Below are 15,355 nucleotides of genomic sequence, written 5' to 3' on the forward strand. Positions count from 1 at the left end.
GCCGCCCTGACGTCAGCGGGGCGTGCGCGCCCGGGCAGCCGCAGCCCCGGCGGCCCCAGCTCCGCCGCCCGGTGAGTGCGGCTCCGCCGGGACGCGGCCGCCCGCGCCGCCGGGGCGCACCCCGGGGGGCCGGGGGTGACCGGGGCCGGGGGTGTCCCGGGGAGTGGGGGGGGGGGTCGGGGTGCCCGGGGGCCTGGGGTGATGGGGACTGGAGGTGGGGTATGGGGGTGACCAGGGTGCTGGGGAGTGGAGGTGAGGGTATTGGGGTACCCAGGGTGCTAGAGACCTGGAGGTTGGTGGTATGGGGATGTGCAGGGTGCTAGAGACCTGGAGGTTGGTGACATGGGGGTGCCCGATGTACTGGAGACCTGGAGGTAGGGGTATGGGGGTGACCAGGGTGCTGGGGAGTGGAGGTGAGGGTATTGGGGTACCCAGGGTGCTGGAGGCCTGGAGGTTGGTGGTATGGGGGTGCCCAGGGTGCTGGGGACTGGAGGTGGGAGTATGGGAGTGATGAGGATGCTGGAGACCTGGAGGTGGGGGTCTGGGGGTACCCAGGATGATGGTGCCCTGTCCCCCATTGCTCAGAAGCTCCCCCTCCAACAGTGCCCGATGCCCGTTCCCGCGTGACGCTGCCACCATGGCTGGGGCACAGGGCTGCGGCGAGGGGAAGATCGCGGGGCTGTATGACCTGGAGCGCACGCTGGGCAAGGGCCACTTTGCAGTGGTGAAGCTGGCGCGTCACGTCTTCACTGGGCAGCGGGTGGCTGTCAAGGTGATCGACAAGAGCAAGCTGGCGGGGGAGGCCGCAGGGCAGCTCCTGCAAGAGGTGCGCTGCATGAAGCTGGTCCAGCACCCCAATGTGGTGCGCCTCTACGAGGTCATTGACACCCACACCAAGCTCTACCTCATCCTGGAGCTGGGCGACGGCGGGGACATGTTTGACCACATCATGCGGCACGAGGGCGGGCTGGCCGAGGCGCGGGCCAAGCACTACTTCGCCCAGATCGTCCATGCCATCTCCTACTGCCACAAGCTGCATGTGGTGCACCGTGACCTCAAGCCTGAGAACGTGGTCTTCTTCCAGGAGCAGGGGGTGGTCAAGCTCACTGACTTTGGCTTCAGCAACCGCTTCCAACCTGGCAAGATGCTCACAACCAGCTGCGGCTCGCTGGCCTACTCAGCGCCTGAGATCCTGCTTGGGGATGAGTATGATGCCCCGGCTGTCGGTAAGGGTGGTGGGGTGTGGCCATGGCTGGCGTTTGCCCTAGGGATGTGCCTCCCCTGTGTCCCTTGCCCGGGGCGTGGTCCTGCCGGCCAGGTACCACCTTGCTTTTGGCCCCTTATGCTGGGAGCACCCATGCCCCGGTGGCACTGCTGTCCCTGCAGGGAGGAATCCCATTCCTTGGGTGCTCAGCTGCTCAGCCCTGCTCTGGCACAGGGTGGTCCTCCCTGCAGAGACCATCCCCGCAGCCGCCAAGATCCCACAGTGTGATGGTTCATGTCAGGGAGGGGAAGAAGCCCAAGCAGGCCGTGAGCCTGGCATGGCATCCACCAGGGCTCAGGAGGAGCAGCACGAGGGTGCAGCCACGAGCAAGCCAGTGCTAGTGGTTATTTGCAGGGGGTGATACCGGAAGGAAACCTGCTTGGGATGCTGATGTTTGGGTGGAGTACCTCTGAAAGTTTCCTTTGCTCCATCCCTGCCATGAAAACTGCTTCCTCTCCATGGCTCCCAGTGCCCTTCCTCCCCTGGCCAGGGTGCAGGGGGGCTGGGGAGACTGTCCCAGGGCGTGGGGAGCCGGGCTGGGGGCACCCAGAGGCTCTGCTGGGACAGAGGGACATAGGAGGGAAGCGGGACCTGAGACAGCTCCACTGGAATTTGGGGCAGGAGGATTTAGCAAAACAAAACATGAGCCCTTAAAGGAAAAAGCCGAGTGTCGGCTTGGAGAAAAGGTGGCTCTGGAGTTGAAAACGGAGATGGCTTGTCGAGACAGTAGAAAAATAAGCTGGTGGCTCTGCAAAGGGAAATGAAGGGAGAAAAGCGGCGCAGATGAGAAATTTTCAAATGCGGGCACTTGACTTAAGAAGCTGAATGTATTAATGGAGAGCCCTGGGGCGTGCTCAGCATCCTAAAAAAGTGCTTTTGCAGGGAGTTTATGTATTTGTCAGGAGGAGCAGGTTAAGATGCTGCTGGCTCTGTCCCTGTCCCCAGGGTAGGGCAGCGATCCTGCTCCAGCAGGTGCCCACGCAGCTGTAGGCAGCTGGAGAGCCTGGATTGGTGCTGCGTGCCCTGTCCCATCACCGTGGTCTCCCCTCCGGCACAGCCCAGTGCTGGGATGCTGATGGCAGGGTCTGTTTGGGAACTGGGAAGCTGAGTAATGACATGAAATGGTGCCATGGCTGGGTAACTGGGGGGGGGGACAGAGCTCAGGGCTGGCCTCTGTGTCCCCACCTGGGAAAGGGGATAAGACCTCAACTGCTTTGGTGAAGCCCCTTGAGACCTGCTTGGGTGTGGGGATGGGGAAGGTCCTTCCCTGCCTTGGTGGGGCTGCGGTCCCCCCATCTGTGGGGCAGGACCTGGGAGCCATTAAAGGAGCATCCCAGGGAGCACTGGTCTCTGTTGGATTGGCACTGGGGGCTGGTGGGGTGGCCTCACCAGGGTCCTTGGGGTCAGGATGGCCTCCCCTGGGCCATGGTGGGTGCAACCTGAACTGCTGATGCTTCTTGCAGACATCTGGAGCCTGGGTGTCATCCTCTACATGCTGGTGTGCGGCCACCCCCCCTTCCAGGAGGCCAACGACAGCGAGACCCTCACCATGATCATGGACTGCCGCTACACTGTTCCGCCGCACGTCTCGGCACAGTGTGCTGAGTAAGCACCTCTCCCCACCCCAGATACCCCTGGACCCCGACTTGCTGCCCCAGGGGCTGGGTGCCCTGTCCCTGGGGGATGCCTGGGAGCTGGGGTGGGAAAGGGGAATAAAGCTGCCGTGTCCAGGGCTTGCATGCTGCTGCAGGATTGCAGCATCATCCCTTGCCCCCACAGTCTCATCTCCAGGATGCTGCAACGGGACCCGAAGCAGCGAGCCTCCTTGGAGCAGATCGAGGGCCACGCGTGGCTGCAGGGGGTGGACCCATCCCCCGCCAGTCGCTGCCTACTGCCCCTCACCTCCCACAAGCGCGTGTCCGAGGAGGAGCACAAAATCATCCTCCAGGCCATGACATGTGGGAACATAGCCGATCGGGACACCATCCAGGAGTGAGTGATAGGGTGGGATGCCGAGGTGGGGAGCCCCTGTGAAGGATTCTGGGGTGGTCCCTCCGAGCGCATCGCCTGCATGCTGACGTGGGTCCCTCGGTCCCATGCAGGGCGCTGGAGGCTGACCGCTACAACCACATCACGGCCACGTATTTCCTGCTGGCGGAGAGGATGCTGCGGGAGAAGCAGGAGAAGCAGGGACACCGCATCAGCCTTGTCTACAACTTGGCCAAGGAGGTGCAGAGCAGGTGAGCCCCTCTGCTGCCCCCTGTCCCATGTCCCCCCCACGCCACCCCAGGTCCCCAGCGCAGGGTCCCGGCTGGTCTCCCATCCCCTTCCTCGCGACAGCCCTTGCGATGCCCAGCTGGGTACCGACACCTCCCTCCCTCCCCTTTCTCAGGACCAACTTATCAGACATGTTTGGCCCTGTGGGCAGCGCTGGTGGCCTCTTCCCCTTCACGGAGGTGCCAGGCGGCCTCACCGTGGGCTCCCGGCTGCCCCCCTTGCCCACTGGAGGGGACATCAGCAGCCGGCAGCCCCCCGGGACACTGCTGAAGGTCCCCGCCATTGACACTGCCATCACCAAGAGCACCCCGGCCCTGCAGCAGATTTGCGAGGAGGAAGAGGAGGAGGAGGAGGAAGAGGAGGGGAGGCCCAGTGCCATGGAGAGGAAGAGCAGTTCGCTGAATCAGGAGCAGATGCAAGCCTTCCTGCATGCCCGCCGCCTGCCTGGCTGCGGGGAGGTGTGGGGGCCAGGGGCAGAACCGGGGGGACGGGGTGGGCGCCTGGGGGTGGCCCCGGCTGAGAAAAGAGTGAGTGGGGGCCAGGGTCCCCTGGTGATGCAGGGGGATGGAGCTAAGCCCCTGAGGAGGAAGGAGGACGTGGATCTCAGGGGCTCCTCAGCAGAGCCCCCCGGGGAAAAGGGAGCCATCCCATCGCCTTGGAGCAGCTCTGCTGGGGTTCCCCAGGTGCTGGGGCCAGACATGACCCCCACTGCCCTCCTGGGCCCCACAGACAAGTCCCCAGGGCCTGGGTCACCCGCCAGCCCAGCCCTGGGGGGCGCAGAAAGCGTGATCAAGCTGGACCCGGGCAAAAGCAAGGGGGGCAGCCTGCGGGACAGGCTCCTGCAGTTCCCGCTCTGTGAGAAAGCCCTGGCCTTCAAAATCCGGCCGGGCTCCAAGGAGAGCCTCCTCTCGCTGGGGCAGTTCAACTGCTGCCATGTCATTTAAGCCCCTGGGGCGAGGGTCTGACCCCTCTGCGGGGTCGGGGAGGTGCCCATTCGCCTGCCTTGGGGCCTGCCTGTGCCCTGTGGAGCAGTGGCCGTGGGGCAGGTGGGGAGTACGGTGCCCCTGCTTTGTCACCCATGGTGGCCACCCTGCTAGCACCCACCCTGAGCGCCTGCTGTGGTGCCTGGGGCCGGGCTGGGACAGACCCCCAGGACTGGACTGCCTGGGTGGGGTGAGGCAGGCTGGGGTCTGTCCCCGCACCAGCCAGCGTGTCCCCAGGGCTGCTGGGGCAGGTCCATGGCCCCACCAGGGCTGGATGGACCATGACACATTTTTTTAACTACTAGAAATAATTTTTTAAATAGTCTATTTTAATGTAATTAAATAGAGATTGCTATATCCCCCCAACCCCTCCCCAGGACAGTGGCTCCCCCGAGCCCCGCAGCATGCATGGCCCCAGGGCCAGGCTGTCCTGTCTGCAGCAGCCGCAGGGCAATTGCTTGTCTGCCTGCAGCCCCCCCGTCATCCCCCCCCACCCCGGCCGGGGCCAGGCGCAGCCCTGCCCGCAGCTGCACATGACCCAGGGCTGTTCCCTGGGCCTCCCCCGCAAATAAGCTTCCTATTTATTATCTCTTTGTTTTCTTGCTGGCAAGAAATGAATGACGACTGAGGTGTGGGCCGGAGCTCGGCCCAAGCTGTGCGGCGTGCGCGTGGAAGGGATCGGAGCTGCTGGGAAGCAAAGTTAATCGGGCCAATAAAATAAGCTCGTGGGTTACTGCGGTTGACACATCTTGTTGAAAAAAAAAAACAACCCAAAAAACCCTCCGCCATCCTCCAGCCATGCAAAGGCTGGGGCCCTGGGGATAGCTGCCCAGGAGCATCTGCCTCAGCTGGGTCCCTCTGCCCCAAGGTGGGCAGCAGGGGGGCTGGTTTGGGGGCTGTGCAATGGGCACATGGTGCAGTGGGCACCCGCTTTCCCTGCTCAGGGCTGTTTTGGCACTGCCTGGCTGGCGTGCCTAGCCACTGCATCCCTTTCCCTGCAGAGGAGGAGGGGAAGCAGCCACTGCTGCAGCCCCTTCTGGGGGAGTGAGGTTTGGGGGAGCGTGGTATGTCTGCCGCTGTCCCTCAAGGCAAAGTGGGGCTTCAGCCTGCACCTGGATGGGTCCTGAAAGGGGGCTCCTGGGGGGGCACAGAGGGGAATAAGGACAAGGATGGGGAACACCCACAGGTACAAGGCGGGCCTGGGGCATGCCAAGGGGCAGGCAGAGGGCACTACATGCCTCCAGGGAGGCTCTGGGTTCAACCGCACTCAGCCTCAGGGGTGCCCCCCATAGCTCTCCGGCCTCTAACGATGGGGTGGGGTCAGCAGGCCACCCCTGAGGGCTCAATTCCCACCCAGTTCTCTTCTCCAGCCCTTGCTTCCTTTCCTCCAGCTCTGCTGTGTGTCTCTCTCTTCCATCCATCCTATTTCTCCTGCCCTTCCCATCTCCCTCCGTGCGTACCCCCAAACAACACCCTTGACCCTTGCCTGTCCCCATCACCTGACATGGGATCCCTCTCTCTGCGGTACTGGGTGGCTGGAAGAAGAGAGCAGATGGGATGGAGCCAGCCCTGGAAAGATCCCTGGGGAGGTGATGGTGGGAAAAGAAGCAGGGGAGTGGGCCGTGAGGAGCCTACAGCCCCTGGCAGCAGGAAGAGGGGCTGGTTTTGCCCATGGTTTCCCCTTCCTGGATCCTAAAGGATAAAGCCTTTGCCTGAACAGGGGCTTGAACCCTGGACCCTCAGATTAAAAGTCTGATGCTCTCCCAGCTGAGCTATCCAGGCTCACATTTGCTGTTTTGAGGGATGTTCAAGACAAGCAGTGAGGACCCCACTTCACTGTATCACTGGTGGGACAACATGGGGACTTGCTTTGACCTCTTCCACCCCCACACCACCCCAACAAAGCCACCACAGTGAGGAGACGAGGAGGAGCACCACCAGGACCTCTATCTTGCCCTGGCAGGCATAAATGGCAGGTTTATCCTCTCGAGGACAGCCAAAAGCCAGAGTGACAAGGCAGAGGAGGAGGAGAGCCCGGCCAGGGCTGTGGGTGCCAATCCCAGTAGCCTGGGAAAATAATAGCCTGGCAGCAGTGGGCTTTGAACTTGCTTTTCTGGAGACCAGCGCCCAGCGCCAGCTCCTCAGCCCACTCAGCCGCACTGCCGGCACACACCGGGCTCAGCACCCGGCTCCTGGGCGTGGGCTGGACCGGCCTCCCACCGGGGAGATCCTGACAGGGAGATGCGCCCCGGGAAAGCGCCAGGGCCGCAGGGATGCGCTCGCCGGGAGGGCGAGCAGGGTGCTGTGGGGGCGGCTGTAAAACCCCCGCTGCCCCCCCCACCGCTCCCCGCGGGAGGCAGGGGCGATCCGGCGGGAGGAGAGGAGCGGCAGCGCGGGGCCCCGCGCTCGGCGGCTGTGATCGTATAGTGGTCAGTACTCTGCGTTGTGGCCGCAGCAACCTCGGTTCGAATCCGAGTCACAGCAACGCTTTTGCCAACAGCCTGGTGCTCGGAAAGGCCAGGCTGAAGACGCGAGGGAGGCGGCTGCAAGGAGGTTGGTTTTCAGACACGCCGTGCCCTGGGAGGGGGCCACCAGCTCGGATAGGCTCCTAAAGCCCATCCCTCCTTTTCTCTTGCCCTTCCTCCCAGTTCTGCAGGAAGGGGCCCCTGCTCCACGGGGAACCCACCCTGCCAGCCCAGCCCAGCTCGGGAGGGGCTGCGGAAGATTAAAGCCAACCCCAAAGGCCCACGGGGTGGGGGAGAGCCCCGGGGACAGCCCGGTCCCGCGGAGCGCCTCGTGGGGCCTCTTCAAACGCCTCGCGTGCACTAATTGGCTTCATTACGAGCAACCAGTGAGGGCATCTGCCGTCCCTCCTGCTGGGACTGGGGACGGCAGTAATTAGCCGGCGGACAGGAGGGACGACCGCGTGCCTCAGGCGAGCCGTAGAAGGGAGACGAGAGCTCGGCACGCGCCGTCAGCGGGGCGGGGGGAGGCTGACTGAGGAAGGCCGGGAGCTTAATTAGAGCCCGCCGCTCTTAACCCAGGCCCGGCGGTGTGAGCCCGCCGGTGCCCAGGCGTGGAGCACAGCACCAGGACACGGCCCCGCGGCAGCCGCAGAGGCGGCCGAGACCCCCGAGGTGCACCCGGAGCCCTCAGAGAGGCCCTACGAGTCCCCCCGTCCCCTCAGAGAGGCGCTCACAGGCCCCCGAATCCCTCGGGAAGGCCCTGTGAGGCCCTCGGACCTGCCAGCGAGGCTCGCGGAGACCCCCCGGCCCCTCGGAGAAGCCCCCAGAGGGGGGGCTGCACGGCGGGGCCGCGCCGCGCGTTTCCGCCGCCGCCGCCCCCCCCCCCCGCGGGCCCGGCCGGGGGGAAAGGGGCGGTGCTCCCCGCCTACCCGGAAGTGCCCGGCGGGGACCACGTGGTAGAGGACCACGTGTTCGCAGCGCCATGGCGTCGGCGCCCAAGAGGCCCAAGGTACGGGGGGGGACACGGGCCGGCTCCGGGGGCTCCCGCCGCTTCGGGGGCTCCGCCGGCAGCCCCCCCCCCCCCACCCCGCCCGTGGTCGAGGTGCCCTAGTGCGGCCGGGGGGCTGGGGAGAGCCGACCCCGGCCCTTGGAGGGGGGGTGCTCTGGGAGAGGCCCCGGGAGAGGCCCCACGGCTCCCTCCCGCTCCCCTCTTCCCTCCTCGCTCGAGTCTCCCCGCGCTTCACCCCGTGTTTTCATCCACAGGCGGCTGCGGGGAGCAGCGCCCGAGGGAAGCGCTGCGCCGATCCCCTCTCCGGCTTCCTGGCGTGGTGCGGGCGGGCCGGGGTGGAGCTCAGCCCGAAGGTGAGGCAGTGCGGGCCGGGGCTCCCCGGGGCCACCCCGCGCTCCCCGCCCCTGCTCCCCTCACAGATCACTGCTCTCCTTTCGCCCAAGGTTCGCCTGAGCAGGGAGGGCGCAGTGGCAGGATACGGCATGTTGGCTGCCGAGGAGCTGGAGGTGGGAGAGGTCCTCTTCACCATCCCTCGCACTGTGCTGCTGTCCCAGCACACCAGCTCCATCCAGGCCCTCTTGCAGGAAGGTGAGCATAAAAGAGGGTCCTCCTCGGGTCAGTCGGGAGGGCTGCTATGGAGGCCTGGGTTTTCCCCCTTTTCCTTTTAAAGGAGTAAACTGGGCCTGGGATAAAGCCTAGGGAATGTACCTGCTTTGCACAGAATGCTAGAATAGGGAGTTGCAGGGCTGGTAGCCCCAGGTGGGAAAGGGGGTGGTTGGGCACCCCATCACCTTCCCCAGGGAGCCTGGAGCCATGCTGGGCCATGAGAACAGGCTGGGCTGTACCTCTCATCTTTAAGTGACAACCACCCATACAGTGGTGCTTTTCTTGAGGCCCAGGACAGATGCTGCTAGGAAAAAGAACAGTTCCTTTCTTGCTGAAGGCACCCAGAGCCTCAGAGTGAGGAGAGCAAGGTGGTGGTGGTTCTGGCTCATCCATAGCTCCAGAGCAGCAGCTTCTAGTTCTCTACTTCTGCTCGGACAAACCCAAGCCTGGAGAAGTCTTACAGAGTAAAAGCAGAACTCCCCTACAGAGAAGGAAGCTTGCAGGATCAAGCTTTGGTTCTCAGAAGACTTGTTTTCAGAAGAAAGGACCAAGCCTCACATCAACTTACATTTTCTCCATCATCTCTGGTTTCTTAGCCCAGGAGTCCCTGCAGAGCCAGTCCGGTTGGGTGCCTCTCCTGCTGGCCCTGCTACATGAGTACACAGCCAGCAACTCCCTGTGGCAGCCTTATTTCTCCCTCTGGCAAGACTTCAGGAGCCTGGATCACCCCATGTTCTGGTAAGGTGAAACCAAGTGCAGCTGTGGGGTGGCCCAATGTGAGAGCTGAATTCAGGGGCTGCTGACCAGGAGTCCTGGGGTTGGATGTGGTACTACTGCATGACTTCATCCTTCTGTTCCAGCCCTGTGCCAATGGCAGTAGCCTGAGGGACCCCCATACCTGGGGTTAGAGCTGACTACAGGCACAACCAGAAAACAGAAATCTGGAGAGCACCAGGAAGCTGATATTTTGAAAGAGAAAGGAGTTGATAGACCCTTCTCCCTGGGGCAGATGGGGATAAACCTGCTGTTTTTCTTGCAACAGGCCTGAAGAAGAGCGAACAAGGCTCCTGCAAGGCACAGGCATCCCAGAAGCAGTGGACAAGGACCTGGCTAACATCCACCTGGAGTACAGCTCCATCATCCTGCCTTTCATGGAGTCCCACCCCAACATCTTTGACCCCAAGCTGCACACACTGGAGTTGTACAAGCAGCTGGTGGCATTTGTCATGGCCTACAGGTGAGAAGTGAGAGCTTTGCTCTGACAAGGAGCAAAGGCAAGGAGTAGGATCACAGGAAAGATTATAGGCTGTGTTACTTAAAAGGTTGCAGTTGCACAAGAACATAAGTATAAAGGTGAAGCTTGCCCTGTGCTGCAAGGTGTAGAAGTGGCTTGTATTTATCTCCCTTGTCTTAGCTTTCAGGAGCCTTTGGAGGAAGAAGATGAAGATGAGAAGGGGCCCAATCCTCCGATGATGGTGCCTGTAGCAGATATTTTGAATCACGTGGCCAACCACAACGCCAACCTGGAATACTCTCCTGTGAGTACAAAGCCACTCTGCCAGGCATCATCAGTCTGGTTCCTCTTCACTGCAAGGCCTTTGGGAGCAGTGGCACAGCAAGGCTGGTGCTCTGAACCCAGAGCAGCACTGCTCACCTGCCAGGGCAGCAAGCAATTCTGGCCTGGATCTCATTAATATGAAGCTATTTTGCTCAACATACTTCTCTGCTGCATGCCTGGCTTTAGCTAGGAAGAGCTTAGGGTCAGCTGAGCCTCTCTGAAACCTTGTTTCCGAGTGGTAGGATCACTGCAGCTCTGAGAGCCTCTTCTCTCCCTTCTTGCAGCAATGTTTACGAATGGTTACAACACAGCCCATCAGCAAAGGACAAGAGATCTTCAACACGTATGGGCAGATGGCCAACTGGCAGCTCCTACACATGTACGGCTTCGCAGAGCCATACCCTGGCAACACTAATGACACGGCCGACATCCAGATGGTGACAGTACGCAAGGCAGCACTGCAGCGTGAGTGGCACCTGTAGCCACTTCGGGAAAGGATGGGGTAGGGATCTCTGTTAAATAGTGACGTAATGAAACAGGGATCAAGGGTGACATGAAAAATAAGCCTGTCCCACAGCATTTCAGGTGCTGGGGCTATGCCTTGGTTTTCTGCTTCCTGTTTCCCCTTCTCCATTCACTACCACCCCTTCCACTGCAACCCAAGTTTGGTTTGCAGCTCTGCTGTCTTCAAAACAGGTGCCAAAAGCGAAGCACAGCAGCAGCTGGTCTCAGAGCAGTGGGACTTCTTGTGCCAGCTGGAGATGGTGGGGGAGGAAGGTGCCTTTGTGCTTGGCTGGGATGAGGTGCTGACAGAGGAAGAGCTGTCCATTACCCTGAAGGTAAGCACTGCCAAGTGGTAGAAGAGCTACACAAAGAAGAGCACAGACTAAGCAGACTGCAGCTGTGCAAACCAGCATGCAAAATGGTTCAATGAAGGGGGGCAAACCTGTAAAGGCATTTTGGTACTAACAGTCCTGAATGAATAGTGGTAGGGAGTGTGGTTGCCCATCTCCCCAGGCTTCAGGTACCATTAACTGTCATCTTACTCTCCTGAACTAACCACCCACGTGTACTTATGAACTGGTCTTGAGTGGCTCTGGGGCTACTGCTGTTACAGAGAGCTTTTTGCACCCTTGTAGGTAGCAGCTGAGATGTCCTTTAAGACTGTTCCCAGCACCCAGGTTTGCTGTTTGAATGTTCTTCTAATGCACAAGTTACTTGTGATGAGATATCCAAGCCAGTTTTACTCTCTCACCTTTTGTGCAGCTGAGGAATAACTCACCTGCTCCATGTGGCTCTAAGACCACACTTTTGTAGAGAAGAAAGCCCGATGTACTCACACTGCCAGTGACTTGTCTCTTCGCCTGCGTCATTACAGGTGCTGTGCATGTCAGAAGAAGAATTCAAGGAATATAAGGAACAAGATGGCTGGGAAGACGACAGTGAGGAAGAGGAAAACTCTACCTTTTCTAACGAGGCTCTCTCCAGACTTAAAACCCCGTGCAAGAAGCTCCTTTATGACAGTGTGCTGCTGACCCTGGAGTCCTATGGGTCAGACTTGAAAGCAGAGCAGGACTTGCTAAATAACAGGGAGGCTTATGAGAAACTGAGTCGAAGGGAGCAGCAAGCTTTGCATGTGCGCTATGGACAGAAAAGGATCTTGCATCAGCTGCTAGAGCTGGTACACTAGAAACCTCGCTGCCTCTGGAAATGAACTGCCTGAACCTGCTCAGGAAGGGAAGGTCAGCCTTTGGCCATCTCTTCTACAGCAGTGAGAACAGATGGCAAGATTAAATACGGGTCCACTTGTCACTCAAATGGCATGTGGCTTTTTAGCTACCTCTACATAAACAAAAAAAAATCTTCCACAGCACAGAAGTGGTTTTGGGTGGCCTTATCTTACAATGAGAGCTCTGGAGCACAACTACCACCTTCTTCTAGAGGACTTAAGAACTCCCAGATCTCCTAACGGCTGCTTTAGGAAGACAGACATACTCTTCAAAATAGCAAGTGGGTTCCCTCATTTAGCATCAGAAATTTAAGGCAAGAACTGCTCCTTGTCCAGATGAAGAGGGCCAAAATCTAGCTGGTAGCTTTTACCTTACAGAGATTCAGAGTAAATATCTGGCAGGTGGAGATGCTGACAAACTAAAAACTCTTCATCTATATTTTGTTAATACTGAGCATTTTAAAGAGTACAAGCCCATCCGTCTGGTTTTCGTGTAGGCTCAGTACAGCAAGATACTTCCTTTCACCTCTATAAAAGGCATTTCTGTGTGGGCTTGAGACTACTCTACAAAGGAGCACTGCACAGTTCTGCAGCTGCTGCAGGCTAAGCATTTGATATACACTCCTCCAGTTGATACCATTCTTCCCTGAACTCAGGCATTGCCCTGCATCACATTTAGCTATATTCATATTTTTCCCCTCAGCAGTTTTTGCATGACAAAACACTGGAGGTTTGCAGGACAAGCAATATTTCATAAAGACTATGTTTCTTCCCCAGCCAACACCAATCAACAGGGTACAAAGCACCATCTAAAAGTGGGGGTGTAATCTTTGCTGCTGCAGTTAGAAGTATTACAAACTAGCAAACCCCACGTACTCATGTAGATCAAGGTCAGCTATGACCCTAACTTCACTGCTTGAGGGCCAGGGTGGTTTAACATTACCTAGGATGCTTTTCTCTCCTTTTACAGTGGTGTAATGCTGTAATAGAGTCCAGTCTGCCATCTTGGCTCTTCTTACAACAGACTAGATTTCAAACTAGGCACACAGTGGATTGAGAGGTTAGTCTTCATTGCTTAAACAGGAACTGCATTATACCCAGGGCCTCTGCTGACAAGGACACTGGTAATCCCTGGGGAGCTGACACCACCACTATTTACTTGACAGTATCAGCTGCAGGTTCCTTACCTGCTAAGAGAGCATATGAAGTGCAGTGGCCTCCATCCTACCAGCCCAACTTGTGTTACTGGGATCTGAGTCCTGTCCACCTTCCAACCGCTGTTTACAGCAGCCTAACAGTGCTTAAAGCCTAAAGGGAACCAGCCATGTACAGCAGCATTAGTACACAACCAGAGAGACCTTTGAGCTTTGAGTCATTATGACAAGTCAATAAGCTCTGCCTATGGTTTGCTAGAGTTAAATGGCAGAAAAAACCCATGGCATCTGGACTAGATAAAGAAAAACCAGTTGCTGATAATTCTCCATATCCTAACCCAATACAGGAGAAAGAGTAAACTGGAGTTGCAACACCAGAACCAAAAAAATTCCAACTTCAAAAGGCTCAATTTCAGCACAACTGCTGACCAGCCAAACAAATGCCAGGGAATTGTAGGATCTAGCAAGAAACTACACACAGGCAACAGAAAAAACACTGCCTAGAAACAGGTCACAGATAGAGAATTCCCCCTGAGCTGCAGTCCACTGGCACAGTTGGCTCAGTGGTCCCCTGGATCTATTTTTTGCTCTGTGCAGGAAAACCACAGCCAGGTACGCAATCCCTTAAACCTGAGCAGGAAATCCTGACCTCTCCACCCATACAATAGCAGTCAACTAGCTTTAACAAACTAGTGATGTTATCTAAAATAGAAAGCAGTGAAGCTCTATTTCCTAGTATCTGCTACGTTGCAAGGCACAGGCTAAAGGAGTTTACAGTATTAGCAACACTGAAGTCACCTATCCTTACGACAGCTAACTAGCAACCTTGCACAGATCCTTGCTGAAGGGAACTATCATAGCAGGGCACAAGTCATGAGAAATGTAGCTGGTTTGCTGTCTATGCTCTGTACCCCTCCACTGCAAGCAGCTTCCTTTCCAGCACAACTTTGTCAGAGACAAATTCTGCTCATGAACTTGCAACTAAGGTATTTCTGTCTCCACACAACTGTATCCTTTCCTTTTGCACTTCAAAGCAAGGCCCATAACAACTCTCCCCTCTGACCTCAAACTAGAAAACAAGCTCAGTTGCTCTCAATAGGCAGTGGCCAAAACAGTGGAAACTGCACATTTTGGATGGGTGGAACAGACTTGGAAAGACATGAACTGGCCAGGTAGGATGGATGGAACTGGAGAGAATAAGCACAGTGGCACGTGCTGCATGTCATGACTTTAATGTGTAACTACAGTATGCATACATACAAGAAGTGGGAGAACTAAAGCCCAAGAACTAGAAAGGCTACAAAATACAACACATGGACCAATACTTTACAAAACATTCAAAATCCTTACAAAATGGGCTGTATTGGTCCTTTGGGTTTTTTGTTTTGTCGTTGTTGGTTTTTTTTGGTTTTTTTTTTTTTTTTACAAACTTATACTGTGTGGTCACAGGGTGGGAGGTGGGAAAAGGTCTAGATTTAACCCCCCCTTCCAAAATTTACAAGTGTCAAAAAAAAAAAAAGCTATAGGCCTGGTCTCTGGTTTCTTTACTAAAAACAGTTGACCCTCTCCCAAAGGGCCTGAGGTGTGTCTTCTCCAACAGAAAGGAGGCATTCTCTGACTGCCACTCCACTTGCTGTCTGTCAGCATTTGATGAGGGTGGGGGGAAAGCAACACTGAACCTTAACCCCTCCCTCAGCCCTCCCCTACTCCATAGTACTCCCATATTCCAAACACATCCACTTTTTTTTTGTAAAACAACTTAGTGATTTAAAGGTCCCCCATCCACATAAAGAAAAATAAGTTACATAATATAACTGTCTTTTCAATATTCTTTGGGAGTCTGGGAATGTCAGGACAAGGAGGTCTGCCCCAGACAAGTGCTTGGCATCAGCAGCTGCCCCTTTATTACAAGCTGGACAGGCACCAGCTACCCACCTGCCTTTTACACAATTTGCACAAACCCAAAAGTCCAGACAAACGTTTCTGTTCCTTATATTTACACTAGTTCAAAATGATATTCACAGCATCTTCTGAATTTTGGCCAAAAGTCAAAAATTTGTTTCAAACTTTGGAACGTGCCCACATAGACTTTCACCCAGGGTCTGTTGTGTCTACCCAATCAAGGGGGCTGGGAAGGTCAGGAGGAGCCTTACAGAGTCTTCTGTCAGTCGATGGGACAGGGACCTTCAGGCTGGCACGCTTACAACACAAGATGCAGCTCATCTAACTGGCACCAGTCCCTTCCATTACTTGCTGGGCCTGCTTCTGTCCCATGCAGCACTGCGCAACTGACTGGAACAACCTGAACAT

General features: G+C 57.2%; 3 protein-coding genes and 2 non-coding genes across 17 annotated transcripts in view; 3 read left to right on the forward strand and 2 right to left on the reverse strand.

Annotated features, from left to right (window-relative positions):
• The first annotated feature begins 30 nt into the window (after positions 1 to 30).
• Positions 31 to 5,255, forward strand: LOC142413831 (SNF-related serine/threonine-protein kinase-like). Of its 2 annotated transcripts, none has more exons than XM_075510403.1 (6): positions 31 to 71; positions 604 to 1,226; positions 2,728 to 2,869; positions 3,044 to 3,256; positions 3,367 to 3,504; positions 3,657 to 5,255. In XM_075510403.1, exons 2-6 carry the CDS (start codon positions 638 to 640, stop codon positions 4,483 to 4,485), a joined length of 1,911 nt encoding a protein of 636 aa, XP_075366518.1. In that variant the 5' UTR covers positions 31 to 71; positions 604 to 637; the 3' UTR covers positions 4,486 to 5,255. The 2 variants fall into 2 exon arrangements, with proteins under 2 accessions (XP_075366518.1, XP_075366517.1); XM_075510402.1 differs by lacking the exon at positions 31 to 71 and adding an exon at positions 251 to 374.
• Positions 5,256 to 6,233: 978 nt separating this feature from the next.
• Positions 6,234 to 6,306, reverse strand: TRNAK-UUU (transfer RNA lysine (anticodon UUU)). The gene has a single exon. It is a non-coding gene; the product is annotated as a tRNA-Lys (tRNA).
• A 630-nt stretch (positions 6,307 to 6,936) lies between these two features.
• On the forward strand, positions 6,937 to 7,008 carry TRNAH-GUG (transfer RNA histidin (anticodon GUG)). The gene has a single exon. It is a non-coding gene; the product is annotated as a tRNA-His (tRNA).
• Positions 7,009 to 7,867: 859 nt separating this feature from the next.
• Positions 7,868 to 14,457, forward strand: SETD6 (SET domain containing 6, protein lysine methyltransferase). 2 transcript variants are annotated; one of them, XM_075510422.1, is made up of 9 exons: positions 7,868 to 7,998; positions 8,253 to 8,351; positions 8,418 to 8,586; positions 9,201 to 9,342; positions 9,647 to 9,841; positions 10,019 to 10,142; positions 10,447 to 10,627; positions 10,859 to 11,001; positions 11,541 to 14,457. In XM_075510422.1, exons 1-9 carry the CDS (start codon positions 7,972 to 7,974, stop codon positions 11,850 to 11,852), a joined length of 1,392 nt encoding a protein of 463 aa, XP_075366537.1. In that variant the 5' UTR covers positions 7,868 to 7,971; the 3' UTR covers positions 11,853 to 14,457. The 2 variants fall into 2 exon arrangements, with proteins under 2 accessions (XP_075366537.1, XP_075366538.1); XM_075510423.1 differs by having other exon boundaries at positions 8,442 to 8,586.
• Positions 14,458 to 14,799: 342 nt separating this feature from the next.
• CNOT1 (CCR4-NOT transcription complex subunit 1) overlaps positions 14,800 to 15,355 on the reverse strand; it is a 60,851-nt gene continuing 60,295 nt past the window's right edge. For all 11 annotated transcript variants that reach the window (XM_075510414.1, XM_075510409.1, XM_075510407.1 and 8 more), the window contains one exon: positions 14,800 to 15,347. In XM_075510414.1, coding sequence (XP_075366529.1) covers positions 15,269 to 15,347 — 79 coding nt within the window. In that variant the 3' untranslated portion in view covers positions 14,800 to 15,268. The remainder of the gene's footprint in view (positions 15,348 to 15,355) is intronic.

The sequence above is a fragment of the Mycteria americana genome, chromosome 8, assembly GCF_035582795.1.
Source record: "Mycteria americana isolate JAX WOST 10 ecotype Jacksonville Zoo and Gardens chromosome 8, USCA_MyAme_1.0, whole genome shotgun sequence".
In the NCBI taxonomy this organism is placed as follows: domain Eukaryota; kingdom Metazoa; phylum Chordata; class Aves; order Ciconiiformes; family Ciconiidae; genus Mycteria; species Mycteria americana.

Bases quoted from the DNA above. Each gene is read 5' to 3' on its own strand.
- LOC142413831 (XM_075510402.1), top strand. From the start codon at position 343: ATGGGGGTGCCCGATGTACTGGAGACCTGGAG. The intron at 1,227-2,727 runs GTAAGGGTGGTG...TGCTTCTTGCAG, and splicing joins GTATGATGCCCCGGCTGTCG to ACATCTGGAGCCTGGGTGTC. The intron at 2,870-3,043 runs GTAAGCACCTCT...TTGCCCCCACAG, and splicing joins GTCTCGGCACAGTGTGCTGA to TCTCATCTCCAGGATGCTGC.
- SETD6 (XM_075510422.1), top strand. From the start codon at position 7,972: ATGGCGTCGGCGCCCAAGAGGCCCAAG. The intron at 8,587-9,200 runs GTGAGCATAAAA...CTGGTTTCTTAG, and splicing joins CCAGGCCCTCTTGCAGGAAG to CCCAGGAGTCCCTGCAGAGC. The intron at 10,628-10,858 runs GTGAGTGGCACC...TCTTCAAAACAG, and splicing joins ACGCAAGGCAGCACTGCAGC to GTGCCAAAAGCGAAGCACAG.